The 25,463-nt window shown below is 42.0% G+C and overlaps 3 protein-coding genes across 3 annotated transcripts in view; 1 reads left to right on the forward strand and 2 right to left on the reverse strand.

The window, feature by feature from the left end:
- Positions 1–10,496, reverse strand: part of arsg (arylsulfatase G) — a 27,084-nt gene extending 16,588 nt beyond the window's left edge. Inside the window, exons 1-3 of the mRNA XM_034107870.2 lie at positions 10,433–10,496; positions 2,737–2,952; positions 1,518–1,742 (exon numbers count right to left, since the gene is read on the reverse strand). Coding sequence (XP_033963761.1) covers positions 1,518–1,729 — 212 coding nt within the window. The 5' untranslated portion in view covers positions 1,730–1,742; positions 2,737–2,952; positions 10,433–10,496. The remainder of the gene's footprint in view (positions 1–1,517; positions 1,743–2,736; positions 2,953–10,432) is intronic.
- Positions 10,148–18,056, forward strand: LOC117465030 (monocarboxylate transporter 7-like). The gene is made up of 6 exons (XM_034107869.2): positions 10,148–10,324; positions 12,459–12,699; positions 12,811–12,954; positions 13,078–13,206; positions 14,472–15,455; positions 16,537–18,056. The coding sequence occupies exons 2-6, from the start codon at positions 12,462–12,464 to the stop codon at positions 16,818–16,820; spliced, it is 1,779 nt and encodes a 592-aa protein (XP_033963760.1). The 5' UTR covers positions 10,148–10,324; positions 12,459–12,461; the 3' UTR covers positions 16,821–18,056.
- LOC117464611 (archaemetzincin-2) overlaps positions 17,021–25,463 on the reverse strand; it is an 11,211-nt gene continuing 2,768 nt past the window's right edge. Inside the window, 9 exon segments of the mRNA XM_071206741.1 lie at positions 17,021–17,052; positions 18,516–18,612; positions 18,940–19,052; positions 20,443–20,470; positions 20,472–20,507; positions 21,932–21,970; positions 21,973–22,143; positions 23,059–23,242; positions 25,205–25,258. Of these exon segments, the coding sequence (XP_071062842.1) occupies positions 17,021–17,052; positions 18,516–18,612; positions 18,940–19,052; positions 20,443–20,470; positions 20,472–20,507; positions 21,932–21,970; positions 21,973–22,143; positions 23,059–23,242; positions 25,205–25,258 (754 nt within the window).

The following is a 25,463-nucleotide window of genomic DNA, read 5'->3' on the forward strand; positions in this document are numbered from 1 at the left end:
CTCTTTCCGGAGCAGACAGGGGGTACAATCGACCCCTGGGAGGGCTGGTGCCGCGACGCAGGTCGATGGCACAGTCGTAGGGCCGGTGTGGTGGTAAGGAAGTAGCCCTCGACTTGCTGAAGACTTTCTTGAAGTCCAGATATTCCGGTGGAACCCCTGTAACATCTGGAACTTGGAAGTCAGTTCAATCAACCCATCCAGTGAATTGGGCAGATCAAACGACACCAGCTCGTCTTTAATGTAATCCGCCAACCCACGCAGATAGGCGTCACACTGGGCTGCAGAATTCTAGTTGCTGAGGCGGCTCTGGGTGCGAAACTCAATGGCATAATCCACCACAGATCCATTACCCTGGCTCAGGTTCAGTAGTCCTCCTGCAGCGTCTGGACCCACAGACACGGGTCCAAACACCTTGCGCAGTTCTGCGGAAAAAGCGGGGAACGAAGAGCAGGCGGGTGTTTGTTGCTCCCATTCCGCTGTGCCTCACAGTCGGGCTTTCCCAGTCAAATGATTGACCGTGAACGCCACACGAGCAGCTTCAGAGGTGATGCAGAAGCGGGTGTCGACGGCATAGGAAGAGGCGCTGGAGCGGCCACTCCTGCCACTAGCTGCTGCACAGTAGCCGTTAGCTGCTGTAGCTGCGCAGATAAATAGGTTAGCGTCTGGTCATGTGAAGTTAGCATGATGAGCCTCGGTGGCCAGGGCGGCTATCGAGGCTTCCTGCCTCTGGAGAGCGTCCTCAACTCGAAACGGTCTCTAGGTGAAGAGGAGTGCACTGGGTCCAACAGACTACCTTTTTCACCAATGTCTTCAAAGGAGAGAGTATCCCCCCAATCAATCATTTTCACTGCATCCATAAAACGTTGTTGCACATTTTTGGGGATGAAGCGAGAACCGAAGGCAGGGGTTTTAGGTTTGGCCATGAACTTTTTTTTTGTGAGTTTCCTGGCAAAAGAAACAAGATTATGGTCAGAAAGACCAGTCAGTAAGTTGTAGGTTTGAACTATTCTGTCAGCTTTGTTTGTAAATAATACATCTATCATAGTCTTGGAGGTTTTGGTTATTCTAGTCGGTTGATCCAAAGTTGTATTAAGTTTTGTTTATCCGTGATCCGTTTTAAGCTCTCTCGGTGCGTTGTTGATACAGGCAAATCATGGTGAGGGACATTTCCTCAGATAGTTTGATTTCCACACCAACACAATCAAACTCAATATTTGCTGGGAGTGCAATCTCCCTACAATTAAAGGTATTCCTCACATAAAGCAATACCCCCCTCCTTTTCCCTTCAGTCTGTCCTTCCTAAACACATTATATCCTGACATAGATACAAGAGTGGATGGTGACGACTGTTTTAGCCAAGATTCCGATATTCCCAAACAATCCATATTGGACTCAAGGAGGAGATGTTCTAGCTGTTCATGTTTATTGCAGTATGGCACTGGGGTCAAGACATGAGGGTTATGGTAATTTAAATCTACATGACAGATCAGGTATACATCTTGTCCTGAATGATCTACCTCTGTCCTTGCTCGGCCATCAGGTTGAGGTGAGGCGTGTTGTTTCTCTTCTCATCCGGCTGGTTAGCATCCAGGTCCCCCCAGCCTATATCATCTGCCAGTATGACGATGAAGTTGGGCTTCTTACTGCCTCCATGCTGGGACACTTTGTGGAGCAGCAGCCCACACATCAGCATCCCAGACAGAAGGAACAGAGTGAAACCCACCGCCATTTTGGGTCAAACTCTGCAAAGGGTTACATGGGGTTAACATGAGCTAGCATATGTTTTTTTAACCATGAGTAACATTGAATTTACAAACATGATTGCATACATTGCATGCAGGATAGAAGGCAGAGTCAACAAGTGAGGGAGTGGAAAAGGTTTTAGGCAACTGTGACCAAATCATTTACTCTGGTTTCTCGAGGGCAGGCAAACAGTGATGATTATAACATCTGAAGGCATGGCAGAAATTGTCTGTGATGATGACTTACCCAAAGTTATTTGCATATACCAGGTGCTCCTTTCTAGCCCACATTATACCAGTTTATCAAGATATACGCGCAGGTAGATCAGTCATTTATCTTCAGGAACATTTGCTCAAGTCTTGAAATCTGACACAGACGCACTTTTGGCAAGAATCTTACACCACGAATACGACATTTTAAGATCACATGAAAAATTATACTTTTATTGATTTTTGATAAACAAATGTTTTATTTAATTTAATATTAAATGTGTTTTGTTAACACTGCATCTTTTATAACTGTACGTTTTGGAAATGTAAAGGTGTTATCAACAAGTTTATAAATCAATGTGTTTAACTCCACCCCCACCGAAAAGATGGCGGTGGCGGTGTCACAGGAGCTCTCCTTGCATTTTAAACGTTTTAAACACGGGTCCATTCTTAAATCCGAATAATGGGCCCTGCATCTTAGCAGTGCACACAGACAAATTGAAGCACTTTGGGTACGGTAAACACGCTCTGTTGCAAACATTTGTTCTCACCACGGGCCAACAACAACACCTTAAGCGAAATAGGGAAGTCCGACACAAACGTCAAAGTAACTGCCGTATCATCATCACACTCTACCTGTTGCTATCTGGAGACGTACATCAGTGCCGAGGCCCAACAACTCGAAACATCAACCGTGAAGTCACAAAGAGCAACAACCCTGTCTCTCAGGTAGGCCTACGTGACACTCACAGAGAAAGCACAGTGATTGAATACATACACCAACCTAATGTGATGCCTTGCGTTTGCTGTCAGAGTGAGTAGCATGAAGCTGCAGCGTCGGAGACTGCAGTATCAGGACCAGGCCGCAGTCCTGGGACCGCACTCCTGGGACCGCACTCCTGGGACCGCACTCTTGGGACCGCACTCTTGGGACCGCACTCCTGGGACCGCACTCTTGGGACCGCACTCCTGGGACCCTAGTTTTTCGTGACACTGCCACCTAGCGAGTAGGAGACATGAATATGAACGACAACGCACAGAGTGTGAGCAATGTGAAGTGCTTTTAAAGTTGTTGTTTTTTCATGACACTGTGTCTCAGGGGATCTTAATATTTAATAACCTATTAATGTGTTATACCAGATTAACGGGAATAATCTCAGCTAACTGACGATACAAACCATTTTTACCAAAACAAAACACAAGTCTCATAAGAAGCATCTAAATGACCCCTGAACGAAAAATGCTAACGCACTTTGGCACAGAACTCAAGATAAATGATACCCTTAGTTATTACTTATCGTAGCTGCACAAACAAGATATCCGATTAAATCTGAGGTTCCACAGATTATTTAGGTATATATATCATCACTGAGTGATCCGAACTCGCGACAGGGGAAGCAAACACAGACATCACAACACGTACCTTTACGGAGCTTTTAGGGAGATCATCTCACCTTAGCTGTCAATCTGATCAAAAGACGTGTTCAATGGCATTAAAACCAGAAAAAACGCGGCTGAATCGGTTAATCCATAGGTTGATAATGTTTCTGTGGAATATTTTTATTTATTTATAATCCATAATTCCATATGTAAAAATCGGAGAGTAAAAGTTAGCTGCTAATGGTAGCCACCAGAGTTATCGCAGCTTCCGGTTTTGGCTATGCATCAGTCTCACACACACACATTACCAAATAAGGAGTATGTGGGAGTTCCCCTCGATTCCATTGGCTCTGACGGTTAGAAAGAGATGTCAATCAGCAAAATCGAGCAAGGGGGGCCAGAGATAGGTCAAATCCACCCAAATGACACCAGAAGTGTTTTTGTGTGCTAAATCTCTCTAAAAAGGTGACATTTCACTTGTTTTGCATCAATCTTGATACAGGGTACTTATTATATGTTGTAGTTTGGATTCCTAAAGCTTTTAGTCTACCAGCCCATCATTCAAGGGTGGTTTTCACTATAAGTAATTTTTTTTTTTGGACGGACACAATATTTTTTAACTGTGTTCAATCTGAATTTACTTTAAAATAAAAATATCTATATTGATTCTGACACGTCTACATCCAACTCACAGGTGTAACCTTGCTTTGAGAAAAAGGATTATTAATTTAACCCTTTTAGAAGGGAAGATATGGTCATTTGTTCTGGGAATGTCATTTTCGAGCCTGAGACCTGAAAAACAGGCTCGGGGCTTAACAGGTTTAAGGCAATACAAACAATCACCTGTTAGCTTATAGCTTCTAACCGTATTAAAGGCACTAAAAACAATTATTCGTTAGCTATAGCTTTCAGCAAAATAAACTGTTAGCATTTTTGATTATTTGTTTAATGAAACTGTAGCATGATTTTGGCAAGCACAACTAGGTGTCCTACATTAATTGTTGATTTAATCACTAATTACAGTAAGATTGTGAGCAATGTGAATCGTGTTGTTTGTTAAAAGTTAACAACTATTCTGGTGTATCGAATTGGACAGCAATACAAGCAACACGTGTTAAATGTGAGTCTTACAGGGAAACAGTCATCTGTTAGCCTGTGATGACTCGCTGCAACACCAACTGTTAGCCTTTTTTTTATTTGTTTAATGAAACCGGGTGCTTTCAATGCGACCATCTTAATAAGGATGTTGGCACAGGCTACCGGGGAAGTGGACGGCGAGAAATCTTGTTTGGAGGGTGTTTACTCCGAAGAGAGCTTCCCGGGGTACTGCAGCTGGAGCTGTTTTCTGGTGGCTGAGGGAACAACAGACCCCGCCTCACCCCAGTGAAGAATCCTCAGTGTCCTCTCCACTTTCAGAGGAAGGGTCAGAGGAAGGCAAAGACATGCTGGACTCCAGAGGTTATTCCGTGTCCGTGTTAAGGACATTTTGACCGTCTTCTAAATAAATAAAAATTGATTCTGTACTGAAATGCCTCTCGGTCAAACTGCATGTTTATCTTTGGCAGCCAGGTGCATAAACACACTGAACAGTTGTTTTTGTTTTTGAGTAATCCAGCACCTCTTCAAATACACATTTTATTTGATTATTTCGAACGTGTAATATAATAATGAAATGAAACAAGAGAATTATGATACTGTAGAAACGTAAGCAGTATCAAATTGATAAACTAAATATAATGGAATTACAAATGATATATAAACAAATGATCTACCTAATTACACATCCGAAAAGGCGTGGGAAGGAGTTTCCAGGTATTTAATCCCACCCCTTCTCCCAAAAACTAAATTAACTTTTTTGTTTTCTTTTAACAAAATATACATCTAAATGTATGTCTACATACAATATACATTTACAATTATAAATAGATTATATCATTATTACTACAATATATATTAATTTCCGTTGTATGTCAAATTTGATAAGACAAATATAAAAGACTATCTTTTTACATCTGACATACAAAATACATTTGTTATTAAAAAACAAAAATATAATAACAACAAATTGTTGTTAATAATAATAATTGGAACAGTCCTTCGGCGGGACTCGGTGACGTAGTATGCTTGAAATAGTGGCTCTATTGCTCTAGTGCGGTCCTAGGAGTGCGGTCCTAGGAGTGCGGTCCTAGGAGTGCGGTCCCGGGACTGCGGTCCCAGGACTGCGGTCCTGAAACTGCAGTCTCCGACGCCGCAGCTTCATACTATTGGTCCGAGTGGCGGAGACGGACTGGCTTAAGGCTGTGTCGACTGGCGGTGCGGAGGAGCGGATATCTGGGACGCCGAGGGCCGTGTGTTAGGCTCCTCGTAAAGAGACAAAAAACTTGAATCCGCTATGCAAGAACACCTAACACAGAGACTTAGGTGAAGTGTCAAAAAGACTGGATTTAATAAGTCCACAAAAACCAGGCAGGGGACAAAGCAAACTCTGAACAGAGTGGGGAGAACGTGGGGCAGGGCTGAGACGGAGGTTGGGCTGGACGTGGCAGGCAGGACGGAATGGAATGTGGAGTTTCTGGAACAGGCAAAAAACAGAACAGCATACGAAAAAATCCAACGGGAAGAGTATACAAAATAACTAGAAAATCTAGTCAGCCGGAACTGGAGTTTACCACTGTGAATATACGAAGAACTGGCGAAGTCTGATGATCGAACCGGAGTTTTAAGCAGCAGCAGGTGAGTGGTGGTATTCAGTGATGATGAGAAACAGGAGCGGAGGTGAGTTGGCGGAAAACGGAAAGTAGGTCAACCACGCCCAGCCAGGAAGACAGACAAACAGATAGACAAACAAACAGAAAAAAGGAGAAGGAGATACCGCAATTCCTCACACCGTGGCTGTGGGCGAGGGGAGCGTCGGGGACCGGGACCGGCTTGCTGCGTTCGGGCACAGCGTCGAGGATACACCGATGGCCATGGAGAAAGTGTCCTCTGACCCGCATGGCATTTCTAACTTGACCGGCTTGTGCTGTCAAGCAAACCCGGAAGTTGGATGTTGCGTTCAGGTGCAAACTCAGCGCGTCAGTCCGTTCGACAAACAACAACAGGCTTACAAAAGCAACAGGATCATAAATCCTGTTTTCAAAAAACACAGCAAGTTCAATTAATTCAAAACTGTTAATCACTCTTTAGTGATCTGGGATCAACAACACAAACCGAAGGGCATCTTTGGAGGACATTTGAACATCCGTAGCCTCACACCTAAAGCTGATCAAGTCTATCATCTTCTTCAGGATTCCAATTTAGATTTAGATCAGAAACATGGCTTCATACCAACTCTCCATCCGCTGCATTGCATGTGCCAGGCTATCAAAGCTTTAGACAAGATCGATCTTACGGAAGAGGGGGTGAGGTTATGATTTGTGTCAAAGACCATCTCAACTGTCATCAAATATGCTGGCCTTTTAACCATGACTTGGAATGTCTTGGATTAAAAATAATGCTGTCCCCTGAAATGTCATTTGAGCTCATCGTTGTTTATCATCCACCCTCTTCAAATAATGACTTCACCACATTCAAAAAACTTCTTAAAGCATGTGATTTCAAAACAGAAGTAATATTGCTTAGTGACCTGAATTGTAACTGGTTAGACAAGACAAGTAAAGCCCTTAAGCAAATCACAGATAGTTTAGACTTAACACAAATGACAGAAGGACCAACCAGAATAACCTCATCCTCACAGACACAAATCGACTTAATATTAAGTAATACACCTGAGAGTGGATAAAACATTTAATTTCATCACTGGACTATCTGACCACAACTTAATATTGATATCCAGAAAACTCACAAAGAAACGGTTCCACCACTCTTTCAAACCTCTGGAACAACTAAGAATACCGAAAAATGAATTTGTAAACTTTGAGCAAGCTGTGCAACAGACTGATTGGGAAAGTATGCTAACTGGGAGCAGTGTAGAAACAGACAGCCAAATGTTTGCGACCAAGCTACATGATTTAGTTGAGATGTTCTCCAGAAAAATGAAAAGTGGAAAAAACAAAAACAATGCACTTCCTTGGTTCAATACGGACATATTGAACTCGATGAAGGAAAGAGACTTTGCACTGAAAAGAGCACTGAAAACTAAATTAACTACTGACAGCAGGCATAGGTTTACTTCATTACGTGACAAAGTAACTCAAACAATCAGAAAGGCCAAAGCCAACTTCTTCATAACAATAATTAATGAGGCAAAAGGTAACACTAAAATAATTTGGGAACAGATTAAAACCTTACTGGGAATCAAGCACAGGCCAAAAAAGCAGCTAGAACTAAAAGAGAATGGTAAGTAACCTAGTGCAAGACCCAGAACAACTCTGTAGATGAGATTTCATAGAACTTTCCCTTGAGAGCAGAACATATTATCAAAGTCGACGAAAGTAAGATGTCCTTTTGCATTCAACCCATATCGGAATTAAAAACCAAAGCAATTATTAATTCTCTTAAAACTTCGACAGCTAAGGACACATACACTATGGATTCTACAATGCTTAAATCACTGAAAGATTATCTCTGCCCTCTTACCCAAATCATCAATTCATCTGATTACATGGGACATTCCCAAGTGCATGGAAGACTGCAATTGTAACCCCCATTTTCAAGTCAGGTGACCATCTGTCTATCAACAACTACCGCCCAATTAGCATCTACCTGTAGTATCCAAGGTGGCTGAGAAGTGGGTGTCAGAACAGCTTGTCTCCTTCTTAAACAACAGTCCATTTCAACTTCATCCCATGCAGTTTGGCTTCAGGGCAAATTATTCAACCGAAACAGCCAACTGCTTTTTTATAGAAAAGGTCAAAGCAATGGTTGCAAAGGAGGTGTTGTTGGTGCAGTATTCCTGGATCTACGCAAAGCCTTTGATACAGTCAACCATAAGGTCCTTCTGTCCAAACTGTCGGCTTTTAACTGCTCTCCATTAACACTCAGTTGGATTCAATCATACCTAACTGGTAGGTGTCAGCATGTTACCGTCAATAATCGACTCTCTCCAGCTCTAGACTTAAGCACCGGAGTACCACAAGGTTCAATACTTGGTCCACTTCTTTTTACGCTATATATGAATGACCTGCCATCTGTAAATCTGATAAACTGACCTCAGCTTTAGTGCTGATCACTAGCTGGCTACACCGCTCCTGTCTTCAGCTTAATGTAAACAAAACAGTAGGAATGTTTTTCACAAAAAGAAAATGCAACATTGTGTCAAATATAAGCATCTCAGCCAGGTGAGCATATTGATATTGTGCCTCAGGTTAAGTACCTTGGAATCATTATTGACTCTAATTCAACATTCAAAACACAAGTCAAAAAAGTGACCCAAAGAGTAAAGTTTAGCCTAGCAAATGTTAAATACATAAGAAACACAATGACATTGAATTCTGCCAAATTATACATGAATGCCATGATCATGTCACATCTAACATACTGTCTCACACGCTGGGGGCAAACTAACAGCTCCACACTGAAGCCACTAGCACCCCTGTACAAACAAACCCTCAAAGTACTGGACCAGAAACCTAACAGCTCCCATCACTGTACCATCCTCAACAAGCATAACATCCTGAGTTGGGAAGATTTAATAAAGTATAGGAACATCGTTCTGGTGTACATCATTCTGCACAATACAGCCCCTCCAGCTCTTAACTCATTGGTTCCTCAACGTAACAACACCAGACTGACCACACGTGGCGACCTATCAGTCCCATTCAGGAAGAGTACTTTTGGTCAGTCATCATTCTCGGTCACAGCAATACAAAACTGGAACTCTCTACCCACTCAAATCAAAGACATACATACACATACCACCTTCACAGCTCACTTAAAAGCATGGTTCACTGAGAACTACACCTGCACACACTAGTCTGTGCGTATGGCGTGAGTGTTACATGTTGTGATTATGGATGTTCCCCCTCGTTTCTGTTATGTGATTGTGATGTGCTATATGTGACATGTACTGTATGTAGTAACGTGTGTTGTTTATTGTTCTCTTTTATCCTCTCTTATCCTTTCGCCCGTATCTACTTGTCTTTCATCCTTTTTATTTATTTATTATAACTAATGCTGTTGATATATTGTGATTTTTAAGGGTGTCTCTTACCATCTAGCCAGAGACAACAGCTGGAAATTAGCCATGTCGGCTAAAGCTGCTCCATTTACTGTTTTTGTGACAGTTCGTCAATGGAGACTGTCCACAACACTATCAACTAAACTAAATTATAGAGGAGACAGTCAAAGATTATTTTCAGATAGTGTTGCAATCAGAGGGTTTTATCTTATCTCTCTTCTTTTAAATAGTTTACTTATTTTTGCAATTGTTTGCACAATTCTGTCCCTGTACTAGTTATTTTCATTTTATGACTTGTGAATTGAATTTGAACTTGTACTTTTCAACACTGATGCTAAGAAAAATCACTTTTCAGCCAAATGTTTTTTTTCAGTTACAGACACAGCATATTCCTTACCACTCTTCCAATGACAGACAATATATGAGCATTTATGGTTGAGAACAACTAGATTAAAAATTAAAGGATGTAATCAAGGAGTTCATAAAGGAGCTATTAGTGTAGTATTCTCATCAGTCAAACAGTGTCGCCACAGTTGTTGAAAGGTTGAGGGAAGGTTGTGGAGTGTGTTGCGCAAAACACAGTCGAACATGAACCCAAACCAAACAACTCTGCCCTCTACCGTTAAAACTAGGAGAGGATCTGCAGAGATGTGTGTGGAGAACTGGTTTAAACCAGATCTCTTTAACCCAACTTACACCCGCCCGTGCCGGTCTCACACAGGGAGTGTGTTCACTTCATGAGAGTGTATCACAGCGTGTTGGTGCGCGTGTATGCGGACAAAAGCATGTGAAATATGAGTAAGAAAGTTCAGTTGGTCATTTAATTGGGACACGTCGCGGATTACAAAGGAAGGAAGAGACTAGCAACACACAGGTGAGACCGGCTAAAACACAAATTATTTCATTATATGTTTGATTGAGTGAAATTAACTGTATATTTAATTAATTATAAGCCTCAAACCGGCGAGATTTCAGTACTTACACAGTGTGTTTGCGGCTTTTAAAGTCACGTTGTCCTCGGAGCACATGAGCAGACTCAGGGCGTTGCGTCAGATGCAAGAAGGGAACACATGCCGGGGACATAAAGTCAATACTACCCCCCCCCCCCCCCCCCCCTCCACCCTCCAAAAACGTCAAGATAATACATCATCTTTAGAAAATAATTTGTTTAACAGTCAAATCAACGGTGTGTTTTTAAATAATTTGTACAATAACATATTTTTGATATTCAACAAAGTGAATTTTTGTTTAGCGTTATGAAATTGATATGTAGAACAATTTTTTTTTGTATTACTACTTGGATAAGATTTAAAAGTATATTTGATTGTAGGCTATATAATAAGATTTGTGGAAGAACTTTTGAAATTATTTTAGTTTCGGATACACAGATAAAAAGTAATGCTTCAATTAATTGACTTTTATAAATAATTCACAGTATTATTCCAAACTATATAAACACCTATCTTATCTAAGAATGTCATTGCCATTTCTACCCTGTAGCTTTGTGCATATGACAATAACACCTTTGAATCTTGAATCTTTGTTGATGACCAGTCTTTGATTATACTCCAGCACCTTGAAAAAGTAAATACACCCACTGAATTAAAGTTTTGAGTATACAGTGAAGAAACATCAGTTGTACAAAAGTAAGAAGTAAAAGTAAAATCAGAAAAGTAGAGAGTTTGAGTCATCCAGCTTATTTGATACAGTGTAAAGAAAAATGGAGATAAAATTCAAACAAGGTTATGCTATATTTTACTACCATAGGGCACACAATATTATCATGTTTTACCCAGGGTCAAAAGGTATTTTTTAAATAGGTCTAAAACTGTATTATTGATAACAACCGAAGTGCTTTTGCATTAATCATTGATCAGGCCCAGCCTTGTGAAAAAAAGATGATGCACCACAGCCCTGCCCGTGTTTGTACTATAGTCTGGTTCAGATGCATAGAACCACTTTGTGTAAAAGGTAAGCTGCCATAGTTCATAGATCAGAATTAGCATCGTATTTACTGCCATTCATCAGCTCATTTCTGTAACTGGAGACTATGAGCAGTGTCATATTCGATGTGAAGAGGAACACAGACTGCAGTGGTATTGAATACATATATTTGGGATAAACAGTGATAATCTTTTTCATTACGTTACATTTAGCTGATGCTTTTATCCAAAGCAAGTTACAATTTTAGCAATCAAACATGACGATACTGTCAGGGTCTGGACTGGAGGTTGGACCCAAACGCACTGTAAGAGGGAGTGAGGAATTGATAACCAAAAATCTAGCTATTAAAAAAAGCTGAAAACAGTTTAACACAAAAACAAGGGGACGAAACAGGAATACTGGGAATCAGACAGAGACGAAATACACCAAACATCAGGCCTGGACAGGAACAAAGATGCCGATCTGACAAAGAACACAAGAACATACAAGATCACAAAGACAAGACATAGCTGGGGAGGGAAGGCAAAGGCACGAGGTAATCAAACAGGAGGGAATTTGACTGGGGGGGCCACTGGGGGGCCAGTTATTTTCTGAGGGGGGCACAATAAATGCAGGACGAAAAAGAGAACTAGACAGTATGAAGTAATTGCGCATAAGAAAACTATGCAATACAGTTATTGGTATTTGTTTCAGTACACTTATTTATTTCAGATAGATTTTATAGTTATTACTGTTAGCTTCAGCTTAAGTTATAGTGCAATGTTTGCACTAACACCATATTTATGTAAAAATAAAGGCAATGAACAGTTACATCTCTACTCTACATAAGGGTATCTGCACAATCTCACATTACAGCAACAAAATCCTGCGTTTTTTGGCAAACCGAGTACCAGAAAATATACATTTAAAAAAAAAAAAAACTTTTCATTGTTAGGGGGGCCACAAGGGGATCAGAGGTCAGTGTTAGGGGGGGCACTGCCCCCCCTCCCCTCTCCCCTAGAACCGCCCCTGGTGACAGAATGATAAAAATAGAATTATTGCCAGTCTCCCATTTCTCTTCCCAGGGCATGGCACTTAGTGGAGTCAAGAGGTGGCGATTCCTGGGGCCCAATGTGTACCCCGAAGCCCCAGATGGAGGCTGGGGGTGGATGGTGGCCATCGCCTTCTTCGTGGTGGAGGCTTTCACCTACGGCACCATCAAGATCTTCGGCATCTTCCTCCAGGACATCATGGAGGAGTTCGGCGAGACCAACAGTCGAGTCTCCTGGATTATTTCCATCTGCATTTTTGTCATGACCTTCAATGGTGAGCCCAGCTGATGAAGTTATAGGAAGTAAAACACAGCCTATGCATTGAAATAAGTTGTGAGAATGACTGTGTTATAGTCCCTCAGTTAACAACGTATGTTCTCCTCAGGTCCTCTTTCCTGCGTGTTGACGAGCCGCTGTGGGTTCCAGCCTGTTGTTATGATCGGAGGTTTACTTATCGCCACCGGAACCATCGCAACCAGCTTTACCAGCTCCATCAATCAAATATACATCACATATGGATTGGTAGCAGGTAATGAAATGCTTTCTTCTACCCTATATCATCACGTCATTATTTGAGTCTTTGAATAGGTTTTGTAGAATTGTGTCTGTATCAATAACCATTTAATAAACTTGCATTATTTTCACTTTCCAGGACTGGGCTACAGTCTGACATTCCTCCCCACAGTGACCATCCTCTCACAGTATTTTACGCGGCGGCGGTCTCTGGTCACAGCTGTAGCTTCCACCGGAGAGTCGCTGTCTATGTTCGCCCTCGCACCAGGTCAGCTTGTGCAACTCATTTAGGGACAGTAAACTCAAGGAAGACTAAGAAATGTCTTCAGTATTTACTAAGAAAAGTAAAAACCTTACAACAAGTATTAGGCAAGGCAAGGCAAGGCAAGTTTATTTATATAGCACCTTTCAGCACCAGGCAATTCAAGGTGCTTTACAAAAATGAAAGACATTCAGACAAAGGCATTTAAAAACAATAAAAGATAATAAAAGAAACATTAAAAGAAAAACAAAAAATGAAAATGGCATTTAAAATCAGTCATTAAAAAGAAAAGCTAATAAAAATAAACATTAAAAGATAAAAGTTACAGTGCAGTCTAAGATATGAATAGTTCAATTATTTCGGTTCTTGATTTTTAATTTATTCACAGAACCTCCCTTTGGAAATCCGAACATTTCCGTCCCGATTGTTAATTTAGATTGTTTTCACCATGTTATGCTCGCATGACATCCACAATCGGACCTCAGGAGGGTGTACTAGCCCCCTACTCTGCTTTGCGTTCCATAACAAAGTCTTTAAGTGTTACCTGAACACCCCGTGTTACCAAAACACTATTTTTCACCCGTCTGTGATGTGATACTTGTTCCTCAGTACAAATCACCCAAAAACTGATCGTAAACCCTGGCTACGACGGATATCCCAAATATCCTACTTTCGAGCAGTCCCTCTCATAAATGTCATGGAGTTTCAGACGGTTTTCACCATGTTTTGCTATTAGTACAGTTGTTGTAAGACAATCTATTAGAAACACATCAGTAGCCACTGACATGTTTCTCCTCAACATGCCTGAGCTCTGCAGCTTATTTCAAACTATATTCAAACTGTGGCTAAAAATCGTCCCTAAAATCAATTATGTATTCTTTTGTGTGTAATCTTTGATACACACCAAAGGGCTCAGCTGTTATAGGCAATTGTTACACCTATTTGTTAAATACAATTTTACATTTTCTTCTCGTTTTAAAAAAAGATTCACACCTTTGGTGGGAACAATTGGCAAAGAGCCACAGATACTGCCAACAAATAGTTTTTTGTATTGACTTGTTGAGAGAAATGTCTTTGCTTTCTGTGTGTGTGTTGTTGTTTTTTATGCTGTACTCTATCATCTGTAGTTTTTTGTTAAGGACACCTTTTAAATTGAGATAATCTCATGGTTTTATCCTACAAATACACTTTCTTTTACCTTTTAAATGTAGAACAGAACTGTTATATTTACAATTAAGTGCACCAATCACTAAATGCCTCCTCTTCCTCAGCCTTTTCTGCGTTGAGGGACCGTATCGGCTGGAGACACACCATGTTAGTGATAGGAGCTCTGCAGAGCACCATCATCATCTGTGGAGCCCTGCTTCGGCCAATCGTCATCAAACCCAAAGTGACCTGTGAGAGAGAAGCTGAAGGATCGTCCCCAAAGGAGCTGGAAGCCCTCGGTTCACCGGTGAATGTAGAGGATATAAACCCACGGGACTCAACTACCTCAAATGCACAGAATACCTCCCACAGTGCGGACAATGAGCTCAGCCAAACCTCTGTGAACACAGGAAACTCTGCAGTCCAGTCCGTAAAGGAAACGTACGACAGCAGCCAAGATGAGAAGACTTTACTGCACAAAGAAGCCAAGAAATCTGCGGAAAACGGTAAAGCAAAGACTAGTCAATTTGAATCTGTGGAGAAACAGAGCGAAGATGCAGAGAAACAAATCATGCAAGCGGAGGAAATGAAATCAGGTGATGGAAAAACGTCCACAACGAAAGCAAAGCTGATAGATTTCTCCATCCTCAGAGAGTGCAGCTTCATTCTCTACTCTATGTTCGGACTCTTTGCCACGCTGGGTTTCTTCGCGCCCCCTTTATATATCATCGATCTGAGCGTGAGTCGAGGCGTGGAGCGGAGTCACGCCACGTACATGCTCTCCATCATGGCCGTGACAGAGATATTCGGGCGGTTCTCCATCGGGTGGATTCTGTCACGAGAAAGGTTCAGGAAAAGGAAGCTGCTCGTGCTGCTGGTGTGTGTGATCACCATGACCGTGGATCTGGTGGGATTCACTCTGGTGACGGAGTTCAACGGCCTGGCGGTCTGCTGCGCTTTCTACGGGTTCTTTATGGGAACGGTAGCCTGCACACACATCCCGATGCTGGCTGAGGACGATGTGGTGGGAATAGAGAGGATGTCTTCGGCTGCCGGGGTCTACGTGTTCATACAGAGCTTTGCTGGGCTCTCTGGACCCCCACTTGGAGGTAAGAGTTTATTCTGAGTACTGGCTATGGTTTCATTTTACTGCAGCTTTTTAACACACATGGATGTGATGGTGTATATGTTTTATTGACTGTATGCTTTTGGACATACAGTCAATCAAAGATGAACGATGGAGTGTAAAGCAATCGATGACAAAGCAACAGGAAATGCATAAATGCTGTTTTGAGGTCTAGTTTGGATATCCAGCAATATGATTAATATGATTTAATCCCACACTGACATTATAACCAGGGATATAAGATGTATCTACAGCAGCAACGAAAACAATTGATCAAATTATTTCTTTAAATGTCTTGTTTTACCTGTCCAAAACCCACAGGTATTAAAGGTGGGGTATGTAATTGATTTCAGAAACACTTTTTGTTATATTCCATGGAATGCTCTTAACATCCCGATAGCAATGAATATATTAAATGCTTTGACAATAAATACATAAAAAAATTTCATCTGTGGAAGCCGTAGTGCTGTAAAAAGCACGACCAATCATTTTAGCCGGCCCGGCTAAAGTAACTGGATGGCCTACCTGCCTGTCAGCCTTCCATCTGTGCACAAACTTATCTCGTGCCCTCATTGGTCATGTGCGCGTTCGTGTGTGTTGGAGGAGGGGCTCTGAAAGGAAGTGGCAGATACCCCACCTTTTAAGTTAATATAATAAAAAAGAGAGAAAAGTAAGTAATCTCTTTTTAAAATTAGGTCATTGTTAAATCATTATCAAAATAGTTTATATTTATAGAGTATTTATCTGTCGAACGACAAATGTTTAAAGATTAATCATTTATTTTAAAGCTTAGGGTATACCTTTTTGCTTGACGGGCTAACATAAATGTTTAGTACTTAAATAAAGTTTAGAGATTTAGGAAAGAAAGACTAACAAAAATAAAAGTCAAATTGGTTCAGTAGATTTTATAATGCAGGCTTTACATTCAAAAAAGTATTGTATTCAATCCCAAACTGAGATAATGTTTTCAGTCCCAGAAGACTTTATATTAACGTTGTACTCCAAATAAGTTATTTGTTGGAGTGCCCTTCTTAATGCTTCTTTGATTTCTCCTCCATCCCCAGGTTTGCTGGTGGATTTGACTCAGAACTACGGCTCCGCCTTCTACTCCTGTGCGGCCGGGTTGGGAATCAGTGCCGTGTTCCTGGGTCTGGTTTCACCTGCTAAGAAAGGATATCTCTGTCAAAGGAAGGTCTCAAAACGCCCCGAAGACGTACATGAACGCAAAGAGGACTCAGAAGAAACAAGCGCAGTGAACAATTCAGACAAAAGACCCAACAGTGCTCAGGATTCCTCTGAAGCGACGGAGGCCACAAGAGATGTTCAGGAGGTTATACGTTTCGCTTAAGCTGATAAAGTTTATTAAAGCGATCAAGCCATATGAGGGTGAAATGCAAAAAAGACAGTAGCTAGCTGACTTGAAATTACTACAATTAATAGAATACCAAAAGTGTTTATGATCTGCTAACTTTTACATCACAATACAAATCAATTGTACCTAGGGCTGGGCGATATGAAATAAACAAATATCACAATATTCTGGACCGACTACCTGGATATTGTAGGTTTGAGCATTGATGCTTCAACGAAATATACACAGTGAGAATTTTATATTCAATGTGGATTTTTTGCGGGTGAAAGCAAATAATAGTCTGGTTAGTTCAGTGTATGACAACACTTTACTGTAATGCAGCCTTTAAAAACCAGTCACAGACAACACCAGTCACAACATGATATGAGCCCAGCCCTAGTTGTACCATACGCATGTACCAAACAGTGTTTTTTAATGATCTATTCTATGCTTTATTAGCTTTAAGTAACGGTTTTGTAGGGGCCCCATTATGCTATTTTGGGTTTCCTCTTTCCTGTTGTGTGTTATATAGGTGTTTTAACTCACTATGAAACACTTGGGCTTCTTTTGGCTAGCGCTTCAACACATTGTATGCGATAGGCTAAGGGGCGGGACATCTCTAAGCGTTTGACCAATCACAACAGAGCCGGCCAGCTAACCAATCAGAGCAGACTGGGCTCTGGTTTCAGACAGAGGGGGAAAAAAGGTGCTGCAGCATAGGCAATATGAGGAAAATAAAGAGCTTTTTGAACATTAAAGCATGGAGACATGTCCCAGTAGGGACACCGAATACTAATATGAACCTGTAGATGAGCGTAATATGGCCTCTTAAATGAAGTCTTGCTTTACAAACGACGGATGTGAGATTTGGCTGAAGAGTATGGATGTGATTTACAATGGAACACAAGCGATGCAGTGTTAATGGACGTTCCTCATTTTTTTATATTCTTGAAGTTAAACTGAAACTTGAACTATACTACAATCAATATTACAATAATGACCAGAAAAACTGTGACGCTGAGAATAGTAAATTGCACTAATACTGTAACTAGGGTTATAGTCAGAAGTAACATGAAGCTCAGTAGATGTGATTTTTATTTGTAATCAGATTGTCATCAAGCAGCCAATGTACTGATTTGTGAATGTACAAGATGTATGATTCAAATCTATTTTTGTAATGAAAATGTGTTCAATTAATCACAATAAAGCAAAGACTGATTTCAACAAATGAAATATGTTTAAGGTTTTTTTTTTTATCTTAAAATGCACAAAGCAAACCTCTTAAAAGCTTAGCGGTCCAGATCATAAGCAACTCATTGCAACCTCTGTTGTGTCTGTCACATAATTCACTGGAAATGATGATTTTGATAAACGTATATATTTAAAAATAAGTATATAATGTCCAAGACATATGCCAATTATAAACATATTAACCTAAACTCAGCATTTCATTCAGCCTGGAAACTGAAGTGCCATTTAATTATTTTACAATCAATAAAACTACCTGATACATTCTCTCGTGGGCCCTGTGCTCATCCTCAAATAAGGTGCAACAGTCATAAACAAAATAAAGACTTTTGTAACAGCAGAAATATTAAGCACATGTGTATACAAGGATAAGTGGGGGGTGTTGCATATTATATATACAAGTACTATAGTTCAGCTTCTTACTCCCGCAGTATGTCCAGGCACCTGTGCAGCCACAGTCTGGAGGTCTGAGAGGCTTCTGTTGGTTTGGGAAAGTGGAGCAGAGACTGACAGGTGGAGGACTCCTCCGGTGCACTAAGGCCTGTTGAACACAGATAAACAATCACTAAAAGAGAGTACAAAAAGAACAAAAGGTAAATAAGGTTAATTGTGAAATATGAGGTTTTGTTATGCAGTGATCACAATAACACCAGAGAGAAACATCTGAAAAAGGGAATTTAAAATGTCAAAAGATTCAAATTATTTTGATATGATTGGCTTCACTTCAGTGGACATTTGTCCTTGGTTTAACAGAAGTACAGAAAAGGGTACATGCGGGACACACAACACACAATTAAAACATACAAATATACAATATAAGCTAGTACAAATCGGCATGTAGCAGAAAATATGTTTGTTTTCTTTGTACCTTGTATCGGTCAGCTATTTTGAATCCGATGGCGACCTGTAGCTTGCGAAGGCAGACGGGACAGAAGTCCAGCGGGCGGCGGTCAGACTCCTCCAGGTGGTTGGAGCCCTGCACAGGGGCGGATCTAGAAACATATTCATGGGGTGGGCAAGAGGGTGGCAGGAGATTTTGAGGGGTGGCATCCCCTGGCAGAAGTAGGCTATATGCTGATTTAATCGCAGTCATATCAATCAATGTTAACTTGGAAAGCCACAATATTGATATTTTAACTCAATAACATTAGGTGACATTATTGTGGCACATCAGTAAAGCCTTAAATAGAAATATATGAGGTGGCAGACATCATTTAATGAATTTTAACTGAACAATAACTGAATGAGTTTGTTTCACTCTTAGACCAGCAGGGGTACCAAATGTATGCAGACTGCTGCAATAAGTACATTAATAAACTGTCTCATCGATGTTTGTCTGAATGAATATGATAATGTTAACAATCATATGATTCCTATCAGCTGTCAATCACTGTTAAGATTCACATATTAATTCATTATTGAATAAACTATATTTTTTGGAGGAGATAATGATGAATGCTCCTCAAGATGCTCGCTCACCCTCCTTCAAATTTGAAAGACAAATTATTATCATATATCAAAATTCATAAGAATCAAAGGAACAGTTCAGCGCCCCATGACTTTACTGCAAACAGTTACAACCTTGACTTTACATCAGAAAGAACAAACATTAAAGAAGTGACTAACTGCATCAGTTAGGGTTAAACAACGTGTATTCAGCTAAAACATATACATCGCTGCAGTTATGATCCAGTGGAAGGTCCTTACCTACTGGCCTAGTTAAATCAAAGTGGTGTTACTTGTTTTTTGGCTGGGCAGTGTAGTTTTACACACCGTATTCCTTGACTTTCTCAGAACTTAAAACTGTTTTGTGGGGGCAGACCCCCACAAAGAAAAAAATATATATACACGTAAGGTCATCATCTTAACAGTTTTTTTATGCTCATCCGTGAGCAGAGCATCAAGTTGGCATGCCTATTACAGCTGAATGCGGCGATTACCATGGCGATCAGCAAAACGCCTTTTTGCTGAACGCTACAAACGTATTAAGATCCAAAGCTTTAGTGCGTTTTGATTCAATGCTGAGTACAGCCAAACTTGACACTTGACAGTCTCTTCTCTGTCATTATAGACCGCAAATACCTCATTCCTTCCGTGTTACTTGGGTCCGAATGCTTCTCGTTTGCGCCGTCCCGTTCAAATGAAATCGCCGCCAATCATATTTTCCATGCTCGCGCCAGGCCCGGGGAGGGGTTGCAAGACTCGCGTATTGTGCTGCATTCACTTGTACTCGGACATTAGGGATAAATGTCCAATGAGCCACAACTTTTATTTCAAAACAAATCTGCCAACTGGGGTGGCAGCTGGGGTGGCAAGGCTATTTTTAGGGTGGCAGTTGCCACCCCGGTAGATCCCGCCCCTGGCCCTGCATTCACACAGCTCAGCCACTGGCAATGCTTTCAACCCAAACATGTGGCCAATCTCATGGGTCATTTTCTGCAAAAAAATACCCTACAGTACATTAGTGTTGAGGTCTCCATATTAGGTTGAATAGTTTAAAACGAACAGTTAGTTATAATCAAATATAATCAACTATATTCTTGTATAACCCACAATAAAATGCTTCATATGTTATGATTTTCTATATTATATTATATATATTTACTGCATAAACAAAAACCAAGTGGTTGTTAAATTGAGATTGAGGCCTATTGATTTACGGGTGTCACTGATAAGGGAGGGAGACGGGTTCTTCCCTCTTCCCTCACAGCAGTACAAAGGGAGGGGGGCTCCTGACCTTTTGGAGAAAGACTGAGGCCCCAAAAAGGTGTTTGTGCCAAAGCCGAGAATAATATTTTCCAGTCCTGCACACTAGAGGTCATGACCTTTTTACACAAACATGGGAAGGTGTGTCTTATGCCATAGCCATAGAATATGTCTGGACAAGTCCAGTCCTGTACATCCAATACATTTGTTTCCACAAATATGGGTATGGAGGAGGTGTCTTTAGGTTTTTCTGTCCTGTTTTTTGAGCATAAAGACACTGGCAGAGAGGGAGCTAACTCGAGAGAGGGGGGGGTTCCCCTGTTATGCTCTCTCTTCCGGTAAGCTCTCTCCCTGGAGAGCTGGGTTTTTGCCTCGGTAAGGTTCTCTCAGACTTGGTAAATATCGCTTACATTTCTTTGTTGAATGCAGAGTGAATTTCTTTGTTGAATGCGGAATGAATTGATGTGTGTTGAAAGTTTAGTACCCTGCCACCGGTCATTTATGAGGAGATGCCTCTAAATTCTGTCGGACTATTTTAAATGTCACAACTGAATTGAGCAGTTGAAGTTACAATTTGGTGTAATAAATGTAAACTGTGAATTGAGGTTTCATATTAGAACATGACCACACCATGATATGTTTTGTAGGATTATCATGTTCACGAGAGAAGGTAGAAACCCTGTATAAGTGTGGACCAATTTTTAAATAAACTGATCCCCCTTTTAGATTGGGACAACTTTAAAGACATCTGCGCTCTCCTCTCCTGCTTCAAAGGTAAGATTGCACACTGCCACACTCACACTTAGGTAGGGCCACACCTCATTACTGATATCAAAATCCTTCGGGATCGCTAAAACAGATTTCGCGGGTCGTCTGAATTGAAACAGCAGTTAATTAAACCTGGTTCTTCTTGCTGACGTTGGTGGATCTGAGCCAAGCAGTAAACTTACATAGACTCAATACATTCTGTTAGGTCAATTAGTAGGTCTGAGTAATTTGCCGGAATAAATGACCCAAGATTAAAGAAAAACAACCAACATCATTGAGTGTTTGTATCACCAGTATTAGATGAATTAGACAACCTTTGGCAATAACACTCAAAGGTTCAAAGTACCAACATTGAGTGGGTGGTGGAATGTGTGTTGTTTAGAAACCTTGCAGGATCGAAGCAGCAGAGAGCTGGTGATGGGGGGGGGGGGGTGTAATAACCGTCAAACGAGACGAGGGGTCTGAAAGTACGATCCTTTATTAGTGGACACCAAAAAGACAGCCGCGACGCGACGCGAGGGGCCTCCCGAAATGCGATGGGCTGTCTTATAACAGCTGCCCAGGTGCAGCTCGTCAGGTCCACAATCACCCCACAGCACTGGAAACAAGGTGAGAGGAGACTACGGAGCGCCTAGTGGTGTGGAGGGGTCGTCACACTCCTACCCATAAAGAAAGGAGTTCCATTAAGAACACCGTCAACTACCAGGACCCACCAACAGTAAACAGCCCAATTTACCCCACACATTTTTCTTTTCTTTTTTTTCTTCTACTTGACATTACTTTTATCTGTACCTCAAAACAGTAAAATTAACATTGAACGGATCCGTACCGACTGTTTGTAGTTCCTGTACTTTCCTCCTACCCATCTCATCAACTCTGGCTCGCAAAGAAGCATTTTAAGAGCTCGGAGCTCTAGACAAAGCATCGGCCACCACGTTATCCGAACCTTTAATGTGGCAGATGTCCAGACAATAGGCCTGTCGATAAAGCATCCACCGCATCAACCTGCGATTTGGGCAAGAAACTGAGTGCAAGAAAGTGATGGGGTTATGGTCTGTGTACACAATCAGCAGAACACTAGAGCGTACATACATGTCAAAATGCTGTAATGCCCAGATGAGCGCGAGGGTTTCCTTTTCGATCACCGAGTAGTTATAGAAACTCACGGGGCGATCCACCCCACTGCCATCAACTTGGAACAGTACAGCTCCTGTCCCGACATCACTTGCATCCACATGCAGTTGGAAAAGATCGATCCATGCAAGGAGCGCAAGCACAGGAGGTGAAGACAGAACAGATTTAAGATTACCAAAAGCCTGCTGGCACACGTCTGTCCAAACATAACGGCTTTACCTTTCACCAATCCGTCAGGGGAGCTACCGCAGTAAAAAACTGCGATAGTACCCAACTAAACCAAGGAAACGCTGACGTTCTTTTTTGGTGGTGGGAACTGGGTACTTAGTTATCGCACTCACTTTGGCCTCGACGGCACACACAAGTCCCCCTGCCCTACAACTTTGCAGAGGTAAGTGACGGTGGCCTTGGCAAAGTCACACTTTGCCAAGTTTACTGTCAGGCACGCCTCACTCAACCGGTCTGACAGTTTCTCAATACGGGCCAAATGTTCCTCCCACGTATTGCAATAGATCACAATGTCATCTAAGTACACGGCACAACCTTCCAACCCCGACACCACCCTGTTCATTACGCAGACCAAAACTCATCACATTATAGGATATAACCCTGAGGGTGGAATAAAGGCGGAGATTTCCCTTGGCCCTTGGGGAGAGTGGAACCTGCCAGTAACCTTTTCAAAGGTAAAATGTGCTTACTAACTGCGCAGAACCAACCTGATCAATACAATCTTCCATATGAGGCAAGTGGATACGCATCGGGTTTAGTAACAGCATTAACCTTCTGATAATCTGTGCAAAACCTAGGACTTTTATCAGACTTCTCCACAAGCAGAGAGGGTGATGCCCAGCTTGAACAAGAAGGTCCGGCGATGCCATTTTCGAGCATGTACTTGATTTCTGTGTCCATTACCTGACGTTTTTTCCTCAGTCACACGACAGAAACGCTGGCGGATGGGATGCGCACCCTCTACATCTATATCATGCACTATCATGTGTGTTGGCTTGGTGGTATCACTGAATAGACACAGATTACTATGAATCAGAGCAGTCAACTCAGACCTTCCTTCTGCCGACAAATAACCCAACAGTGACTCCAGATTACGCAAAGTTTCAGTGTTCTTCAATTTTCCCCGCAACAAGCTCTCAATCAGGCGCTGTAACCCCACCATCCCTCCCCTCCGGAGAACTGACTCCCCACTGCCACTGCTGCTGAGAGAGGTTTAGACTCATTAGCATAGTATGACTTCAGCAGGTTTATATGGCAGAGCTGAGTGGCTTTTCTACGCTTTGGCGGTGGACAGGAGAACATTTTGGTCAGATACCTGGATACAGATACACTGTAAAACGGCCCAGAAAATGTTGCCTGAAACGGACGAATTAACCATTGGTGACAAAGCCAGGACCTGGTCTCCAGGGACTAACGAGCGCTGCTCGGTTTTTTGGTCAGACGCTTAATCTTCCCTGGGCAGGCGACAACTTCTCTCTGGCCATCTCCCCAGCTGAATACAGCCGATGCCAGAACCCGTTTACATAGTCAACAAGATTACTAGGGGTTTCTGACGGCGTGACAGCATCGTTCAGCAGCGCAAGCGGCCCACGCACTCAGTGGCCAAAAACAAGTTCATTGGTGCTAAACCCTGTACTCTCCTGCACAACCTCTCTCGCAGCTAACATAAGCCATGGCAGCCCTTCCTCCCAATCCTGATTCATCTCCACACAATAACCCCGTAACAGAGACTTCAGAGTCTGATGGAACCTCTCTAACGCTCCTTGGCTCTGTGCGTGATATGCGGAAGATTGTTTATGCTGGACCTTCAACTGCTTCACCACTTGCGCAAAAAGGTGTGACGAGAAGTTTGAACCTTGATCGCTCTGAATAACTTTTGGGATTCCAAAAATGTACATGAAATGGGTCAGGGCTTTAACGACTTTGTGGTGATGGAACGCAGCGGGTACGCAGCTGGATACCTTGTGCTTTGACACATCACGGTAAGCAAATAATTACTACCTGCTTTAGAACGAGGGTAAAGGATCAAACACACTCGATGATTCAAATACTCCAAACGGCTTTACCATCGATGGGACACGATGGAGCGGGTTTCACTTCTGATTGGGCTTACCTGCCATTTGGCATGTGTGACACGATTTAATATACTGAGACACAACTCTCTTTTAAAAGAGGTAAAAAAAAAAAACGCAAAGATATAATTATATGTTTTACGGACCCCCAGTGTCCCGATTGATTATGTGCGGTCCTGAGGACCTTCCTCACGAAATGTTTACAGGAACCACACCTGAAACACTGGCTCCGAATTGACCAGGTTCAACCAACTTGAGCCCCCATATGTTACACCCGGCTCTTGGGCTGCAACAAAAGCTGGGAGGCGAGACGAGGGTCTGACAGTATAACGATCCTTTATTAGTGGACCACCAAAAAGACAGCCGCACGCGAAGGCTCACACGGGGAGTGTGCGAGAGGAATTGAGAGGGGCCTCCCGAAACGCGATGAGCTGTTCTTATAACAGCTGTCCCCAGGTGCAGCTCGTCAGTCCCACAATCACCCCACAGCACTGGAACCTGCAAACAAGGAGAAAGAGAGATCACGGAACGCCTAGTGGTGGAGGGAGGTCGTCACACTCCCTGCATAACGATAGTTACGGCTGTAACTACGGTTCTATGAGTCCCGGATGACCGCCAGAGGCGGTGCTTTAGCACTGGATATGTCCATCGCGCGCATGCGCAGCTCGAAGTACCAATAACAACAAAGTCACCTGTGAACCCA

The sequence above is a fragment of the Pseudochaenichthys georgianus genome, chromosome 19 (genome assembly GCF_902827115.2).
Source record: "Pseudochaenichthys georgianus chromosome 19, fPseGeo1.2, whole genome shotgun sequence".
NCBI classification, from domain to species: Eukaryota; Metazoa; Chordata; class Actinopteri; order Perciformes; family Channichthyidae; genus Pseudochaenichthys; species Pseudochaenichthys georgianus.

Bases quoted from the DNA above. Each gene is read 5' to 3' on its own strand.
- LOC117465030 (XM_034107869.2), top strand. From the start codon at position 12,462: ATGGCACTTAGTGGAGTCAAGAGGTGGCGATTCCTGGGGCCCAATGTG. The intron at 12,700-12,810 runs GTGAGCCCAGCT...TGTTCTCCTCAG, and splicing joins TTTTGTCATGACCTTCAATG to GTCCTCTTTCCTGCGTGTTG. The intron at 12,955-13,077 runs GTAATGAAATGC...TTCACTTTCCAG, and splicing joins CACATATGGATTGGTAGCAG to GACTGGGCTACAGTCTGACA.